Source organism: Bubalus kerabau, chromosome 5 (genome assembly GCF_029407905.1).
Source record: "Bubalus kerabau isolate K-KA32 ecotype Philippines breed swamp buffalo chromosome 5, PCC_UOA_SB_1v2, whole genome shotgun sequence".
Lineage (NCBI taxonomy): Eukaryota > Metazoa > Chordata > Mammalia > Artiodactyla > Bovidae > Bubalus > Bubalus kerabau.
The window spans coordinates 22,122,206-22,139,404 of record NC_073628.1 but is presented as its reverse complement, the minus strand read 5'-3'; the positions used below and the strand labels follow the sequence as shown (position 1 = coordinate 22,139,404).

The window sequence follows — 17,199 nt, the reverse complement described above, 5'->3', positions numbered from 1 at the left end:
CTGGGTTCCCAAAGCATCCTCTGAGTTCTTGGGGTCTCCCCTTGTCTCAGCAGGAACAAAAGAACAGAATGGATCTATTGGAGGCAGGGCCCCTAATGTTTATTCTCAGGTGGCAGGTAGGCATGAGGAGCTGATTGGCATCCTCTGGTGCCCCTGCAGTTGTACTGAAGACAGGACCACGGTTCTGTGAATGCCTCTAGGCTCAGCTGAGAAGGCGAGTTTCATCACTTGAAAGGCCTGCTTGCTGGTCCCCTCAAACCCCATGCATCCCCAAACACAGTCTCTCCAACCGCTGTTTAAAGAACCCTGACCAGAGCAGCTCTCACACTCCTTATATTGACTCTGAATGTGCAGGGGTGGGGGAGGAGGAGTACACGAAGCAGGGGTAGGGAAGGCTCTGGGTCACACAGCCTGGCGAGGGGTCCCCGCGTGTCACACTCCCCCTCCTTCCCTCTTTCTCCCCCCAACCACCACCATCCGCCCCCCCTCCCCGACACAGTCTCTGATTAGACCAGTCCCACTGCAGAGCTGAGAGGCCTCCAGTCCAAGGACAGAACTGCAAGAGTATGGACACAAAACACCGAACAAATTGGGGTGGCGGCCAAGGGCCAGGGCCGGTTCTGGCTTCCCAGCCTCGGAGGGTCTGGACTATGAGCGGCAGGGGGCGCTGGGGTAGCTCAGCACCGGGGAGCGCTTGACCCCCTGCTCCCCAGGGCTGCGGTACTGAAGCACAAGAACGGGGAGAGGGCTGGCGGGCAGCAACGGGTACAATTCACAAAAGCAGAGTTTTAGCTGCCTCTGGAGCCTGTGGGAGGTGCAGGTGGAGGACGGCCTCCGGAAAAAGGCCTTCCGGGACTGAGAGGCCGGTAAAGAGCACACCTCCTCTCGGCTGCTTCCTCCTCTCGGCTGCTTCCTCTTCCCGCGTCTCCACTTCTAAGTTGTGTGCGCTGCCGCCAGGCCCACGTTTGTGCTCCATCGGTCGGGGCTGCGGGGAGGGTGGTGGCCCTCGGGGCTGTCCTGGAGGCGGCTGCTTCCGGGGTCCTTTGCCAAGTCTCTGCAGAGCCAGACCGAGCTCCGACCCGTCCCCCACCCTCGGTCCCGGATGCTCAGACGTGCGTCTGCATCCTCCGCTGCAGGGGCCGGCTGGGGTCGGAGTTCTGCGAAGAGGACTGGGAGTGGTGGGAGGAGGAGGCCGAGGCCTTGCTCGCCTTGTCGAACTGCACGTAGCCGTCCTGCTTGCCGCTGCTGCTGACGCTGCTGTCACACTGCGTGTCCAGGAACGAACTGCTGTCGCTGAGCGAGCCCCGCTGGAACTCCCGCTCGCAGAGCTCGATGGACGAGCTGCCCATGCCCAGCACGAACCTCTGCCCGTAGTCGTAGAGGCGGCCCTGGCCGCTCAGCGTGCTGTAGATGTTGGTGAAGGACATGCCAGTGGGCACGCGCTGCTTGCCTGTGGGGCGCAGGTCCGGCTGGCAACTGGACAGCGAGATGGTGGGGGTCGAGTGGTGCTCCTTGAAGGTGTTGACGCTGTAGTAGCCATTGGTGGGGTCCTGCAGGGGCCAGAGGGAGAGCCTTGTCACATCACCTGATGGACAGTGGGGAAGGGCCAGGGACAGATAGGAGGAAGGTAGGGGAGGTAGGCAGGGGGCCAGAGTGGGGGTGTGGATTATTAGCCTGGGCAGGATGCTGGCAGGTATTCAAGTAGGGTCTTGCCCCGTGTGTGCTTAATCGCTCAGTCATGTCCAACTCTTTGCCACCCTATGGACTGTAGCCCATCAGGCTCCTCTGTCCTTGGAATTCTCCAGGCAAGAATACCACGGTGGCTTGCCATTTCCTTCTCCAGGTGATTGTCCCGACCCAGGGATCGAACTCCTGTCTCTTACGTCTCCTGCATTGGCAGGCGGGTTCTTTCCGCTAGCGCCACCTGGGAAAGCTAGTCTTGCCCAGCATGTTTTGTTATTTCAGGGCAGCTAGCTCAAGGTCCAGAGAAGGCAATGGCACCCCACTCCAGTACTCTTGCCTGGAAAATCCCATGGATGAAGGAGCCTGGTAGGCTGCAGTCCATGGGGTCTCGAAGAGTCAGACATGACTGGGCGACTTCGCTTTCACTTTTCACTTTCATGCATTGGAGAAGGAAATGGCAACCCACTCGGGTGTTCTTGCCTGGAGAATCCCAGGGATGGGGGAGCCTGGTCCGCTGCCGTCTATGGGGTCGCACAGAATTGGACACGACTGAAGCGACTTAGCAGCAGCAGCAGCTCAAGGTCATGTGAGAATCTTTCATTATTTTTTGTTTTTAGTCCAGAACATGGAAATTCATTATAAATGTGATTGGCAAGGAAGTTAACTCTCTCATCTCCTTGTTGGGGGGGGGGGGGTGATCCCAACTTTATGGAGAGGAGAGATCCCAAAGGTGAGTTCTGGCCTTTCTCTTCTTATTTGCTGCTGTGGTTTGCTCGGATCTGGGGCTGGGGTCATCAGCGCTGAAGCCTAGAATCCAGGCCATGCAGTGACTGTAAGCAGGGATCTTCTTACCTTCAGGTTCTGAAACTCCTTCTCTTCTTCTTTGAGCACCTCCAGCTGCTTCAGCACTGAGTCTTGCTGGAATTCACCACGGTCCATCTACAACCCCAAAACAGCTGCTCAGAGGGTAGGAGGTGGGCTGACTGTCCACTCATCCCAGGGGAAAGCTGGAGAAATGAACTCAAAAGATGCTTGCCATCTTTGCCTCCCCCTCCCCCCAGAGGCAGGTGACAAGAGTCCGGAGGAGATTCCAGATCTCACTGTTGTTCTTGGACCCTTGGATCCCTATCCCCATCCCCTCGTGAGAGCTGGAGACAAAGAGGTGGGTGCGGGCAAGGCCCGTTTCTAAGAGGCACTCCCTTCCTTTCTTCCCTTTCTCTGTTGGCTACAGTTATCACCTCCAGGGATTTGAACACAATAAACTGTGGAAAATTCTGAAAGAGATGGGAATACTAGACCACCTAACCTGCCTCTTGAGAAATCTGTATGCAGGTCAGGAAGCAACAGTTAGAACTGGACATGGAACAACAGACTGGTTCCAAATAGGAAAAGGACTACGTCAAGGCTGTATATTGTCACCCTGCTTATTTAACTTATATGCAGAGTACATCATGAGAAACGCTGGACTGGAAGAAACACAAGCTAGAATCAAGATTGCTGGGAGAAATATCAATAACCTCAGATATGCAGATGACACCACCCTTATGGCAGAAAATGAAGAGGAACTAAAAAGCCTCTTGATGAAAGTGAAAGTGGAGAGTGAAAAAGTTGGCTTAAAGCTCAACATTCAGAAAATGAAGATCATGGCACCCGGTCCCATCACTTCATGGGAAATAGATGGGGAAACAATGGAAACAGTGTCAGACTTTATTTTTTTGGGCTCTAAAATCACTGCAGATGGTGACTGTAGCCATGAAATTAAAAAGACACTTACTCCTTGGAAGGAAAGTTATAACCAACCTAGATAGCATATTGAAAAGCAGAGACATTACTTTGCCAACAAATGTCTGTCTAGTCAAGGCTATGGTTTTTCCAGTGGTCATGTATGGATGTGAGAGTTGGACTGTGAAGAAAGCTGAACGTCGAAGAATTGATGCTTTTGAACTGTGGTGTTGGAGAAGACTCTTGAGAGTCCCTTGGACTGCAAGGAGATCCAACCAGTCCATTCTGAAGGAGATCAGCCCTGGGATTTCTTTGGAAGGAATGATGCTGAAGCTGAAACTCCAGTACTTTGGCCACCTCATGCGAAGAGTTGACTCATTGGAAAAGACTCTGATGCTGGGAGGGATTGGGGGCAGGAGAAGAAGGGGATGACAGAGGATGAGATGGCTGGATGGTATCATTGACTCGATGGACATGAGTCTGAGTGAACTCTGGGAGTTGGTGATGGACAGGGAGGCCTGGCGTGCTGCGATTCATGGGGTCGCAAAGAGTCGGACACAACTGTGCGACTGAACTGACTGACTTCAGGCCAGGCATTGTGCTGAAGGCCAGGCAAACAAAGATCAAGAGACTTTATGAAACAGCTTTGCTCAGCAGAAGGTGGACCTGTAGATAAATAACTGCAGAACCTCTGGGCAGCGGGCAGGACCTTTAGAAGGAATCAATGGAAGCTACTTGCGAGGAGGTGGCAACTAGGGCCTCACCTGTTATTCATTGCAAGGACTTAGATTATTATTAAAAGTTATCTTCCTGAATGGAAGCCAGAGAGTCAGGGGGCAGGGATCTATTTTTGTCTCTCTTTGGGTCTCTAGCATGCCTGGTACAGTGCCTATGGTCATTGACCAAAATCCTTTTGGAATGGAATCATATTTAATTGTGTTGTATTAATTCTTTGACTTGCTGGTGCCCAGTGTGGTGCCTGCCATACAGCAGGGCTGTCAGAAATGTTATATTTATGTCAGATGAATGAATGAAGGGACATGCCTCAAAATTACTAAAAATTAAAAAATAATGCACTTAAGGTGAAAAATAAAGCATACTTGGCACACAGTGGGTGTATTAATTAGTCTGAATAGCCACAGTGGTGCCTGTCCCATGGTACAGAATATCCTTCCCGTGTATCACTTCCACACCTAACACAGTCTGGTCCAGGTTCCCACCCATTCTCGGAACTAGGACGTGCCTTCTTCTTTGTGACTCATTTTCCTGATCTACCTTTGGAGCACCAGAGAATTAATCAAAGCAGTTCGGTCCTGTTAGCTCCCCATTAATGCTTCTTTTTTCATTTTCCAGTAAATGCTGTGGCTATCTGGATCGAGTTCTTCTTTCCCACCAGATTCAACTGCTAAGCCTGCCTTTCCTCCATACTGGGGCTGTATCGGGGTGGGGGAAAGAAGGTCTCCCCACGGGGAGCCCTCAGTGGGTTTCTCCGCTGGGGTTATCCCCTACTTTTAACTGACTGCTGAGTGACCCCCACTCTTTAGGGTCTGGACAGGAGAGTGGTGTCAAGACAGTCAGGGGAGTTCAGAACATCCCACTGGGAGGGAATGCAAGGTCCCTGGGGGATGAAGGACAGGCATGGGGACCTCCACACCAGACTTGATAAAGCTCATCAACAGAGATGTCCACTCCTGCCCAGGTCTGGGCTGTGGTCCCCTCCCTTTTAAGAGTGACTGTTCCATGTGTCAGATCTTGTGTTCGCCTGGGTGAAGTAGACATTAGCAGACCTTTGAGAAACTCTGGGATATTTGGTGACGCTCACAGGTAATTAGAGAAATGTACTATGGAAGAGAAACATGTGGGACTTCCCTGGTGGTCCAGTGGTTAAGAATCTACCCTTCAATGCAGGGGATGTGGGTTCGATCCCTGGCTGGGGAACTAAGGTCCCACACACCACAGGATCAGATATGCATTTTAGAAAGATTCTGGTGAGTCAAATGGTAAAAGGCGAGAATGTGGGACCGCTTGGGACAATGCTGTCTGTCATGGACCAGGGAGGCCTGCGCTAAGGAGGAACAATGAAGAAGTGGCAGAGGCACCTCTTTGAAAAGATGGTGAAGTGGGGATTGACAGGACCGGAAAATCAACTGGATAGAAAAAGAGCAGCAGAGAAGACGTCAATTTAATTCACTGAATGGCGGTGAGCATCTTCCAGGGACTGTGGAAGGCGCCAGGGACACAGGGCTGACTTAAGGCGGCTTGCTCACCCTCTCTAGTGGAGGCAGATAAGGAAACAGGTGACTTCACATTGATGTAAATAGCTCCCCTTCCTTGGTGCCCTCACTGTGTTCCGCTGGCTCCACACTCTTCAGGGGTTTACCCACTGAGCCCTCACCCTACCATTTCATCCCATTTCCTAGATAAGAAGATTGGAGCACAGAGAGGCCCAGGCTGTTAACCCACTGGCTTGCTGCGGCTCCTCTGACATATTATAACCATGACACACTATGCAACCGAGCGTTCTAGCAGAGTTTTCCAGGGTCTGTCTGCACAGAGGGATGAGTCACGGTCTATCAGTGGGAATCAGGAGGAGGAGAGGGAGTGGCCTTGGGGTTGCCAGAGAAGTTATGAGTGTACAACAGGCCGGATCCTGAAGAGGAACCTATGCTTATTGCAGACTTTCCTTGGGGGCGGGGGAGAAGGCACATACTGAATGTTGATAATACCTGTGTGTGTATGTGTATAGGATTATATGTTATGTCACATCATATTATGACAATTTATGTACATCACTTTGCTGACAGAGGTCCTAATAGTCAAGCAGTCAAGCTATGGTTTTTCCAGAAGTCATGTACAGATGTGAGAACTGGACCATAAAGAAGGCTGAGCCCCCAAAGAATTGGTGCTTTCGAATTGTGGTGCTGGAGAGGACTCTTGAGAATCCCTTGGACTACAAGGCTATCAAACCAGTCAATCCTAGAGGAAATCAACCTTGAATATTCACTGGAAGGACTGACGCTGAAGCTGAAGCTCCAATACTTTGGCCACCTGATGCAAAGAGCCAACTCATTTGAAAAGACCCTGATGCTGGGAAAGACTGAAGGCAGGAGGAGAAGGGGCGGTAGAGGATGAGATGGTTAGATGGCATCACTGATTCAATGAACATGAATCTGAGCAAACGCTGGGAGACACAGGAGCCTGGTGTGCTGCAGTCCATGGGGTCACAAAGGGTTGGACACGACTTAGGGACTGAACAACGACAACAGTCCAGGTGTTCTCTGCTTACTGGACAGCTGGGTTCTGAAAGCTGGAAATGCATGTTAGCTGTCTTTGGGTCTCTGAGAGCTCCAAACACGATACAGTAGACACACTATACACCTTTGTTGACTGAGAATACAAGCATACTTAGTTTTATTGCACTTCGCAAATATTTTTTTTTTTTAATAAATCCAAGGTTTGTGTCAACCCTGTGTTGGGCAAGTCTATTGGCATTATTTTTCCAAACGTGTTTGCTGCTTACTTCATGTCTCTGTGTCATGTTTTGATAATTCTCATGACAATTCAAACCTTTTTTTTTTTTTCGGCTGGGCTGTGCAGCATGTGGGATCTCAGTTCATCAACCAGGGATTGAACCCGCTCCCCTTTCAATGGGAACCAGGAGTCTTAACCACTGGACCACCAGGGAAGTCCCCGACCTTGTCATTAGTATAATCTTTGTTATGGGGATCTGTGATCAGTCGATCTTTGATGATGTTCTTACTCACTGACGGCTCAGATGATGGTTAGCATTTTTTAGCAATAAAGCACTTTTAAATTAAGGTATGTACACTTTAAAAGACACAATGCTACTGTGCAGTTAACTAACTGTATAGTGTAAATGTAACTTTGGTATGTACTGGGAAACCAAAAAAAAAAATGCATGCGACTCGCTTTATCGTGGTGGTCTGGAACTCAACCCATGGTGCCTCCTAGGTCTGCCTGAGGATGCCTGGCCTAATAACTGAGGTGGGGGGCCTGGGGGAGGCGGAGAAGCACATCTTGGCTGATGCTTTGTTCTCAGGAGCATCTAGAGCATCAGGAAGCCTCTGGTTCTCGGGCCTTCAGGGCACAGAGGTCTGGGTGGGGCAGGGATACGATGACATTCTCACCATCAGCTGCTTGATGGTGGGGTGTTCCTCAGCCTCCCGGCCCGAGGCGGGCTCCTTGTGGACAATCTCCACCCGGATGTCATTCTTGGCGGACACAACACCTTTGAGATCTGGACATAAAATAAGAAAGCGTAGACGACAGACAGTTGTTACCTCAGACTTCAGGGCCTGAGTTGTCAAGCTCCCTGCTCCCCTTGGGTTTACTCTCTAGCCCCTGAACTCAGCAGTTTCATGAATCCCCCCTCCGCCCCTCCCACCCCCGCCCCAGTAATAGAACACCTGTCCAGATGTGCTGTGGGCTGCTGTAGGGGCCTCAGAGTGCTTTCTCTAAGGGCTCCTGGTTGCACATTTCTCAGCCTTTCACTGCTGCTCCCATGGCCACTGGTCATCCTACTAAATTCTCACCTCCTTCTAGAAGTCTTCTCTGACCTTCCCTACCCGGCTCTGGTCTCTCTGTTCAGAGAATCACACCTCCGATTGTTGGAAAGGACCTGGAGATCCCCTGGTCCAGCTCCCATCCGAAGTGGAAACACCCCTGTGCTAGTGTGGTCCAGCTTTTGTCATGAAAAGCTTACTGGCTTCTAGAGGAGGAAGCCCATTGATACCTGGAGAGCTCTGCTGAGAAATTGCTGCTAAAATACACTTCCCTATGAAGTCCACTGAGTGGGCAGGAAGGGAGGGCCTGACACTGCATCCTTGGGAGCCCTCAAGAGAGCAAGGCTGCTCGGCTTGGAGGGGAGGACACAGGCAGCCTTCTTCCAACACGTGAAGGCTGCCAAGTGGAGGAGGGCGCAGGCTTCCTCCACTGATTCACTTGGTGCCTTATGCTCACAGAAGGTTAGTGCCAGGTGGGACCCTGAAGGTCACTCCAGCTGACCCCTTGCTGTCACACAGGAGGGAACGGAGGCCTGGAGTAGCTGTGGCTTGCCCGGAGGTCATGGGGCAGAAGAGGTGGGGCTGCAAGACTGTGTCTCTATTGTTCCCACGGCGGCTCCGCCGTCCCATCTACCCTTCCACGTGTCTGTCTAGCACACAGAATTTCAGAGCTATGCTCAGGATGGAGACTACAGGCACACACAATTCAAGAGGGCATCAACATGCGCGTTTTATGCCTAATGACTAAAGGCCTTTTAAGAATCCACACGAAGCAATTCCCTGAATGCTTTTGTTGTTTATTTTCGTGTGTGGGTGACCTGCTTTTCTGGTTGGACTAGCAGATCTTGGAGGGCAAGGATTCCCCCCCTCCCTGCCCCCACCGAGGGATTTCAGTACAGTTCTCAAAGCACAGGGAGTGTGGTGTGTTCGATCCAAGGTGTCAGCTGATGGCCCTGAGGGAGGACGTCCTCTTCTGTCCAGCCCAGCATCAGTCGAGCGCCCACTGTACGCGGGAAGATACACGTGAGACCCGGCCCTGGCCCTGAAGCTCACAGACTGGCGGGGCCCCTGTTGCTCCCGCTTACTTGCTCTCTGGGGCAGCCCAAGCCTTGCCTTTTTCTCTGTCCCCCTCCCCGAGCTCCCAGGTCTCCCTCCCATACTTCTCTGGGAGCGGGCGCAGCAGAAGGCCACGATGGTTGCCAGAAGGACGAGGAAGGCCACGCCAGCTCCGACGGCCACCCCAATGATGACGGCCATCGGTACAGCCTCTGTGGGAGAGAAGCAGGCAGGCTGACGGGGAAGCCAGGACAGTCAGCTCTCCCCTGGGGGACCCCACCCAGCTCCTTGGGCTCAGCCCCTGCCCAGCTCTGGGCACAGGCACGCTTGGGAAAGGCCGCGGGGGCCTGGGCAGGCTCCGGCAGAGGCCACGGGGGTCAGCTCGGGCGGGGACAGGGGTCACGTGGAGGGGGCAGGGGGACTGAGAAAGATGGGGAGTGGTGATGAGGGGGAGACGAAGCAAGCAGACATGGGAGGGGAGGGGAGCGTGGAGATGAGAGGCGAGCCTGGGTGCAGCTGAGCGCTCCACAGGGGTAAACCACGAGAGTCTAAATCCCTGGCTTTTCTTTGGCAGATGACTACGGTCACTGCTGCTGCTTTTGTTCATTCTATTTTTCCTTCTCTTCTGTTTCCCGGGGTTGGGGGTAGACACGGACAACCAGCTTTCAGAGACTTTTCAGGTCTGAGGTAATTTGAGGGCTGGGCATTGCAGGTGGAAGGTGCCAGAGGCAAGTCTTAGAGGCCGGAGGGCAGGATCACAGCTCCCCGCCCACCTCTTTTTGGGGGGGAAAAAAAAAATCTTTTTTTTTTTTCCAATTTTTTTGGTCACGCTGTGCAGCATACAGGGATCTTAGTCCCCCAACCAGGGACTGAACCTATGCCCTCTGCAGAGTCCTAACCACTGGACTACCAGGGATTTCCCTCTCCCCACCTCTTTAAGGAGAGAGACCCAGTCCTGCTCCCGCCTCTCCTGGGCCAGTCTCCCAAGCAGGAATCCTGACACCCCACCCTGCCAGAGAGGTGCCGGGAATGCCAGCCAGGCAGGGCTCCACTTCCTGCCGAGTTCCTGGAGTCTGTCTCATGCCCTCCTCCAGTAGAGATGGGTGGGGAGGGGGGAGGGTGATGTTAGGGTGGCGGGGTCACTCTTCCAGACGGTCCAGACCTTTCTGTGGTGACAGAGGGGGCCTGAGCATAAGATGTGGGGCCCTGAAGTATCCATGGGGGGATAAACTAAGGAATGCAAGGAGAGGGACAGCTTAGGGATCACAGAGTCCAAGCCTCCCATTTACAGATGGACACCCGGAGGCCCAGAGAAGTCAGGTGACTTGGTTAAGGACACGCAGATGAAGTAGAACCAGTGCAAACCCAGGTCTCCTCTTAACCGCCCTCCTCGTCCTGCCCAGCTCCGCATACTGCGTCACATGGCATCTTCCACTCTCACAGCCTTTGTACAGCCCAGACCAACCAACTTTACCTCTCCTTTCTCATCTGTACACTGGCATGGTAACAGCGCCTGCCTTGAGGATGGGGGAGAGCTGGGGTTTTTGTTGTCATTGTTTAGTTGCTAAGTCACATCCGACTCTGCCACCCTATGGACTGTAGTCTGCCAGGCTCTTCTGTCCATGGGATTCTCCAGGCAAGAAGACTAGAGTGGGTTGCCATTTCCTCCTCCAGGGGGTCTTCCTCACCCAGGGATAGAACCCACATCTCCTGAATTGCAGGGGGCTTCTTTACCACTGAGCCACCAGGGGAAGCCCTTGGGATTCATACAGATGAATGCAGGCAGGTAAAGGCTGGCACAAGCTGGTACCCAAAACTATCCAAGCCTTTGCCCCCGTGTCTGTGTGGGAAGGAGGACCACAGCAGATGCAACGAGAGCAAATTCCCTTTTAGAGGACTTTTGAGGTCCTCTCCCACTGCTCTCAGGGGTAGATGATGTTCTCAGGGTAGATGACTGGGACTCCAGGTTGTCTGTCTTCAACTGGGGTTGGCCTCTCGTCTCTCACTGTTGTTTTCTTTAAAGAGAAGAAAAGAGGAGGAACCTGGCAGACCGCAGCCCCTAGAGAGGCTGGCGGGAGAGGGAGGGTCCCTCTCCCGAAGGAGCGGGTTGCCGCAGTGGTGGGCAGTGTCGGCTGTCACTGTGGGATTTCCCTTCTAGCCCAGGACTTGCACGCAGGTCCATTCATCACCTGCCTAGTGGTGGCCGAGACCCCTGTAGGGGCGCCAGGGGAGGCAACAAACGGGAGGTGTTGGTCTGGTCTCAAGAGTCAGGAGCGAGACAACGGACTTGACCTCAGCCAGCCCCATGAGTTGGTTCTGCCAGTGAGATGGTTCCATCTCAGGTTTCAATTCCTCGCAGGAAGGAAAACTGCTTTGGAAGTTCATTGGTGCAATGCTTTTGAATTTGATGAATTTGGGTTGGACTTAAGTTTCTCCTAGACTCCTAGGAAGTCTAGGAGTCCTTGGAAAACTCTGGTATTATTTCAGCTGAGCCCAGAGCAAAGGAGGAAGGTGCAAGGTTCCTTAACCTGCCTGGGCCTCAATGACCGTGAAATCCAAGAATCAGGAAAGTGGTATCTAGGGGGGGTCTCTGCCTCTGGTGTCCTTGAGGCCACATTTCCTTAAGTCATTAACAGCTGGGTGGGGCATGGGTGTGTGACCATCTTATTTGGAGAACTGTCTTAATCGGGGGGACGAGGCAGAGGGAGAGGGTCCCGTGCGGCGGGGCACTCAAGGGCAGCATTCCCTCCATAAAGGCCTGTGCAAAGCTCCTTGCTGGGTCACCTGTACAGGGTGTCCCTCTCTAGACATCCTCTCTGGGATGTCCCTGGAGAGGGACTGAGTCTTCTCTCCACCCTAGGAGTCTCAGCCACCAAGGAAGGTGTCAGGGAGCTCAGAGGAGTGTGCAGACCCAGGAGAGGTGGAGACAGGGGGAACACCCCCTTGAGTGGTCTGTGTAGGGACTGATGCTCTTAAAGTGGCTATCTGCCCAGAGGGGAGGGTGTGCGTGGGCCCCACCAGGAGCTTGTGGGAGGAACTGACCAGTCCTAACTCCTTCTGGGCCAGTGTGGTGGGAGAACCAGGGCCGAGCATCCCACATCTTCATCAGGGCCTTTGTCAACACTGTGGGGTCTGGCTTGCAAAGTCCTGATTCTCTTTTCTGGGTTTCTCCCTGGGAGTGGGGGCTTCTCCTCTTGAGGAGGTCCCAAGACAGAGCAACTTAACCCAGGAAGCCTGGTGACCCCTTGGCTGCCGAGTCCCTGGGGAGGGAAGCAGGGCCCAGCGGCCTGGTGGTGAGATGACAGTTCCACGGGGAATGCAGGAGTGGCGTTAGGAGCCAGCCATCGGAAAGCGTGAGGTTAGCATGGATTGTGCGGGTCGCAGCAGGGTGGGGCAGCCCTAGTGTCCTGGAAGCGATGGCCAAGCTGGTGGTGATGGTGAGAAGCGGGAGGTGTTGGGCAGGCCAGCTGCTGACCCCAGAGGGGAGGAGCTGACCCCAGAGGGGAGAGCCAGGGCTTCCAAAGAGGAGGAACGGGAGGGAGGACAGGGAGGAGCAGGAGCTGGTGTGTGGAATGCAGGGAGCCTGCGGGCGCAGCCACAGAGGAGACAGGTCTCGGGGGTCCCTAGACCCACCCTGCCTGGGCACCTCGCCCTGATGCTCTGAGTGCACTAAACCCTCAAGATGGGGGGGAGGGCAGAGAAGTTAGCGGCCTGCCCCGGCCTCCCTACCCCCGCTTTGGGCTCCCTCCCCGGCTAGCCCAGCGGTCCCTTCCCCATCCCGGGAGTCTCATGTCTCCTTCGTACCTGCTTCCAGCCCGGCTCCCGACTTCATTTCCGAACCTGTTTGGAAATAAAGCAAGCGTCCACAGCCAGGGCCTGGCTGGCCAGGGTGGGACGGGACTGGAGGTGGGGGTGGGGGTGGGGGCAGCCATCTGGAGGGTCAGAGGGGTGGGGGTGGGGGTGCCCTCTCCTGTCATGGCTCTGTGACACCCCACAGATCTGGACTAGCCAACCTGAACTTGGAGTTGGCTCAGATTGACTTAAAGGCTCCAGGGGAGTGGGGCTAGAGAGAGAGAGAGAGAGACGTGGGGTGGGGGGGGGTGATTCTGAAGAGGTAGGGGTGCGGACACTAAGGGGAGGGCTCAGGAGTGGGGGCACTGAGGGGAAGACACGGAGGGTAAGCCACAGGGGACCGGGAGGGTTGGGATGATGTGTGGATGATATTATGCAAATTATGTGGGCAAAGCATTATGCAAAGCAGCATCTATTAGGGAGGCGGTGTTGGGAGCAGTGTGGGATCCACAGGGTAGCCCTGAGGCCCCCTGCTCAGCCCAGAATCTCTTCCAAGGCATGGCAGCCTGTGGGTGGGCCTTCATCTTGGAGGGGTCAGAGGCTGCCGGGGCCCAGGCCCCCTGGACCGTCCTGTCTGCCATGGACTAAGCCTCTGGAAAAGGGGCAAGACCTGCAGCCAACCTCAGGACCCAGAGCGCCGCTGGCAGACTGCCTGCCCAGCTTCTCTGGAATCCCCTCCACGCCCTTCTGAGGCTCCCTCCTCCGAGCCTGAGCACTGCCCTCTGGCATCTCCTTCCCAGCACAGCGGTCCACGTGTCTCCTGTGTTCTCTCGGGGAGCCGCAGATGGCTGAGCCCAGCCCCCTGCACACCAGGGATTGGACAAGGCAAGGGTCACCCCTCCGCTTAGCAGGGGCACCCTGGAGGCAGCTCTGTGCCCCCAGGACCCTGGAGGACCTTGCCTGGGGTCCTGCCCTCACAGGGAGCGGCCGCAGCCCATGGACCTGGCAGTCCTGGCCACCCCACCTTGCTCCTTGAGCCGGATGATCTCCGTGTCGGAGCCGAAGCTGTTCCAGGCGGTGCAGTTGTAGATGGTCTGGAAGTCCGCCCTCACGATGTTGCTGATGGTCAGCGTGGAGATGACGCCCTCCTCTGTGCTGACCGTCTCCACCGTGTAGCGGCCTGATGTGCCCGATTCCAGCACATTCTCCTTCCAGGACCAGGCCTGCCCGAGTGCACAGAATCAGGAGGTCACCCCCCAGGACCACCCCCCAGGACCACAAGGCAGCCTCCCCACCCCCAGGTGGACGCGGCCAGGTCCAGTCGTGATCACTGCCACACAGCACACATAACAACACGTGTGCACACAGCACAGCATGCACACATATCACAACATGGATACACACACCACCATACACACACATACCCCCACACACACCACAACATGGATACACACCCCCACACACACACACATCACAACACGGATACACACACCCCCCACACACACACATCACAACACGGATACACATACCACATACACACATCACAACACGGATACACACACCCCCCCCCCCACACACATCACAACACGGATACACATACCACATACACACACATCACAACATGGATACATATCCCCCCACACATACACATCACAACACGGATACACACACCCCCCCACACACACATCTCAACACGGATACACACACCCCACACACACACATCTCAACATGGATACACATACCACACACACATCACAACACGGATACACACAGCCCACACACATACACATCTCAACACGGATACACACACACCCCCACACACACATCTCAACACGGATACACACACCCCACACACACACATCTCAACATGGATACACATACCACACACACATCACAACACGGATACACACCCCCCCCCACACACACACATCACAACACGGATACACACACACACCCCCACACACATCACAACACAGATACACATACCACACACACACATCACAACACGGATACACACACACCCACACACACACATCACAACATGGATACACATACCACACAGACATCACAACACGGATACACACACCCCCACCCCCACACACACATCACAACATGGATACACATACCACACAGACATCACAACACGGATACACACACCCCCCACACACACACGTCACAACACTAATACACCCACCACCCCACAGACAGCACAGGCGCGTGCCCACACACACACACGCACGCGTAGAGGCTGGGCCACCTCAGAGAGTGTTTCCATCGACAAGGGTCTCTATGCGGCTCTGGGCTGGAACATTTTCCCTGGGTGAGCAGGGGGCCCTGGGGTAGCGATGGGAGCCCCTCCTTCAGATGACGCCCCTGACAGGTGAAGACCAGCCCCAGGCTGGCTGAGTCTGGTTTTGTTACTCTGTACAAAGGCTGTGCTCTGAGAGAATCTTCGTCTAGCTCAGTTTAGGATGGTGATGTTACTGATTCTCAGACCCATTTCAGGTACACGGTACCCACCCTTCTTGTTGCAGTGTTTGGCGACAGAATGAGTGCTAGAGGGTGGGGTGGATGAGCCCCGAGCCGCTTCCAGGTCACTCCTGGGGTGCCCTGGGCTCTGTGGGGGTGTTTAACTGCATCCAACTCTGTCACCAAATGTTCCCCGGGGGCAGAACTCCGCCAGTTGAGAATCCCTGGCCTCGAGTCCCATCTCCATGAAGACAAAGACTGTGTGAACATGCTCGGGGTGGACTGGATATTATCTATAATGGGATAGTGTTGATAATGTTCCATTGACGATGAAATATAATTACACTTACATTTTAAAAACAATTAAAAGAGCGAAAGGAACAGAGAAACATAGGTCTTAGTCCTATGCATGAACTCTTGCCATTTTTGTGTGACTCACACAGTGAATGAGCTCAACCCCTGAGGAAGGCTGTAACTGTAATGTCTTCATCTACAGGAGGGCACCTTACTTGTCGGGCATGTGCCCCCAACCGCCACTCTGGCACCGCCGTCCCTGGAAAAGGTAAAGCTGCCCTGTGAACTAGAGTCTTCCGGCGGGACCACCCGGGCCCTGGGGCTTGCCTCTCTTTTTTTTCTGCCCCAGCTCCCGCCAGTTTCAGCTGAACTTGGCTGGAAGACCCCCCTTTTACAAAAGTAAATACCCAGGGGGGCCAGGAGTGAACTAGTTGGGCTGCCTCAGCCGCACTGCCCTGCGGGGAGCAGGGTTTGGAGGAAGGGGACAGGGAGAATGGAGTGATGCTTTTGCAGGGAAAACTTGATAAATGGGGCAGGATCCTCCATGGACAGCCAAGCAGAGGAGGCCTCCGGAGGTGCAGAGAGGGGTCTGCTGACTATAACTGCTTCCTGTTTATGACTTTGCTAACGGCTGGCCTTGAACCCAGGAAAGGGAAGAGATGGTTTATCTTTTCCTTCTGCTGCCCTCTTTCCCCTGTGCCCTCAGGATGCAGAATGTGGTCAGAGGCACAGCTGAGAGGCAGAGCGGAGTTAAACACACCCATGGGCGAGCAGCACACCCCATCCTGAGAAAAGAAATTGCCCGTGACTTTTGTCTTCCTGATGCTTTCCCAAGGAATAGTTTTTCCCAATAAGAAAGGGAGAGCAGAGGTGAGACTGACCAGCCAGATGGCTGAGTAGCTGCAGGCAGAGATAACCCACCAGACTGTTCAGTGTGTGTGTGTGTATGTGTGTGTGTGTGTGTGGTGGCTGTCCCCCTTGCTCACCGCCCCCCTACCAAGCCCACCCCCAGGCACTCACGATGCGGTCGGGAGGTGGCGTGCTCCGGATGAAGCACTTGATCTGGCCCTTCTCCCCATGCAGGGCATGCTGGGTTTGGGTGCTGGAGATGATGGGGGGTCCTGTTGGGGAGACAGCATTATATCAGAGAATCGGGAGGGGCGGGCCCCCGGCTGGACCCCTCGCAGCAAGTTCAGAAGTTTATACATCCATTCAGCAAACATGTAGCAGGGGCTTCAGAGATAAAGGAGGTGTCAGTCATAAACCTTTCAGGAGAAGATGAGTGAGCGAATGCCTCTAAATCAGGATTCCCAGAGACATGAAGAGCTGTAATAGAAGATGGTGGTGGTGATAGAAGGAGGTGAGGCTGACACCAGGCAAAGTGCTAACGGACCTCACAGGCGAGAGAAATCTACCTGGCAGGCGGGCAGAGCTTTAAAAAGGAGGCGGCAAACCTGAGAAGGGAGTGGGGGAGGTGTCAGGAAGGAAGGAAGTAAATGTCACCTCCCCTAGCTAGAGTCAGTTCAGTTCAGTCACTCAGTCGTGTCCGACTCTTTGTGACCCCATGGACTACAGCACACCAGGCCTCCCTGTCCATCACCAACTCCTGGAGCTTACTCAAACTCATGTCCATTGAGTCGGTGATGCCATCCAACCATCT

General features: G+C 54.2%; 1 protein-coding gene across 1 annotated transcript in view; it reads right to left on the bottom strand.

Moving 5' to 3' along the window:
* Window positions 1–520: 520 nt before the first annotated feature.
* Window positions 521–17,199, bottom strand: part of KIRREL3 (kirre like nephrin family adhesion molecule 3) — a 155,671-nt gene continuing 138,992 nt past the window's right edge. Inside the window, exons 13-19 of the mRNA XM_055583719.1 lie at window positions 16,560–16,660; window positions 13,801–13,999; window positions 12,789–12,824; window positions 9,089–9,196; window positions 7,554–7,663; window positions 2,536–2,622; window positions 521–1,550 (exon numbers count right to left, since the gene is read on the bottom strand). Of these exons, the coding sequence (XP_055439694.1) occupies window positions 1,107–1,550; window positions 2,536–2,622; window positions 7,554–7,663; window positions 9,089–9,196; window positions 12,789–12,824; window positions 13,801–13,999; window positions 16,560–16,660 (1,085 nt within the window). The 3' untranslated portion in view covers window positions 521–1,106. The remainder of the gene's footprint in view (window positions 1,551–2,535; window positions 2,623–7,553; window positions 7,664–9,088; window positions 9,197–12,788; window positions 12,825–13,800; window positions 14,000–16,559; window positions 16,661–17,199) is intronic.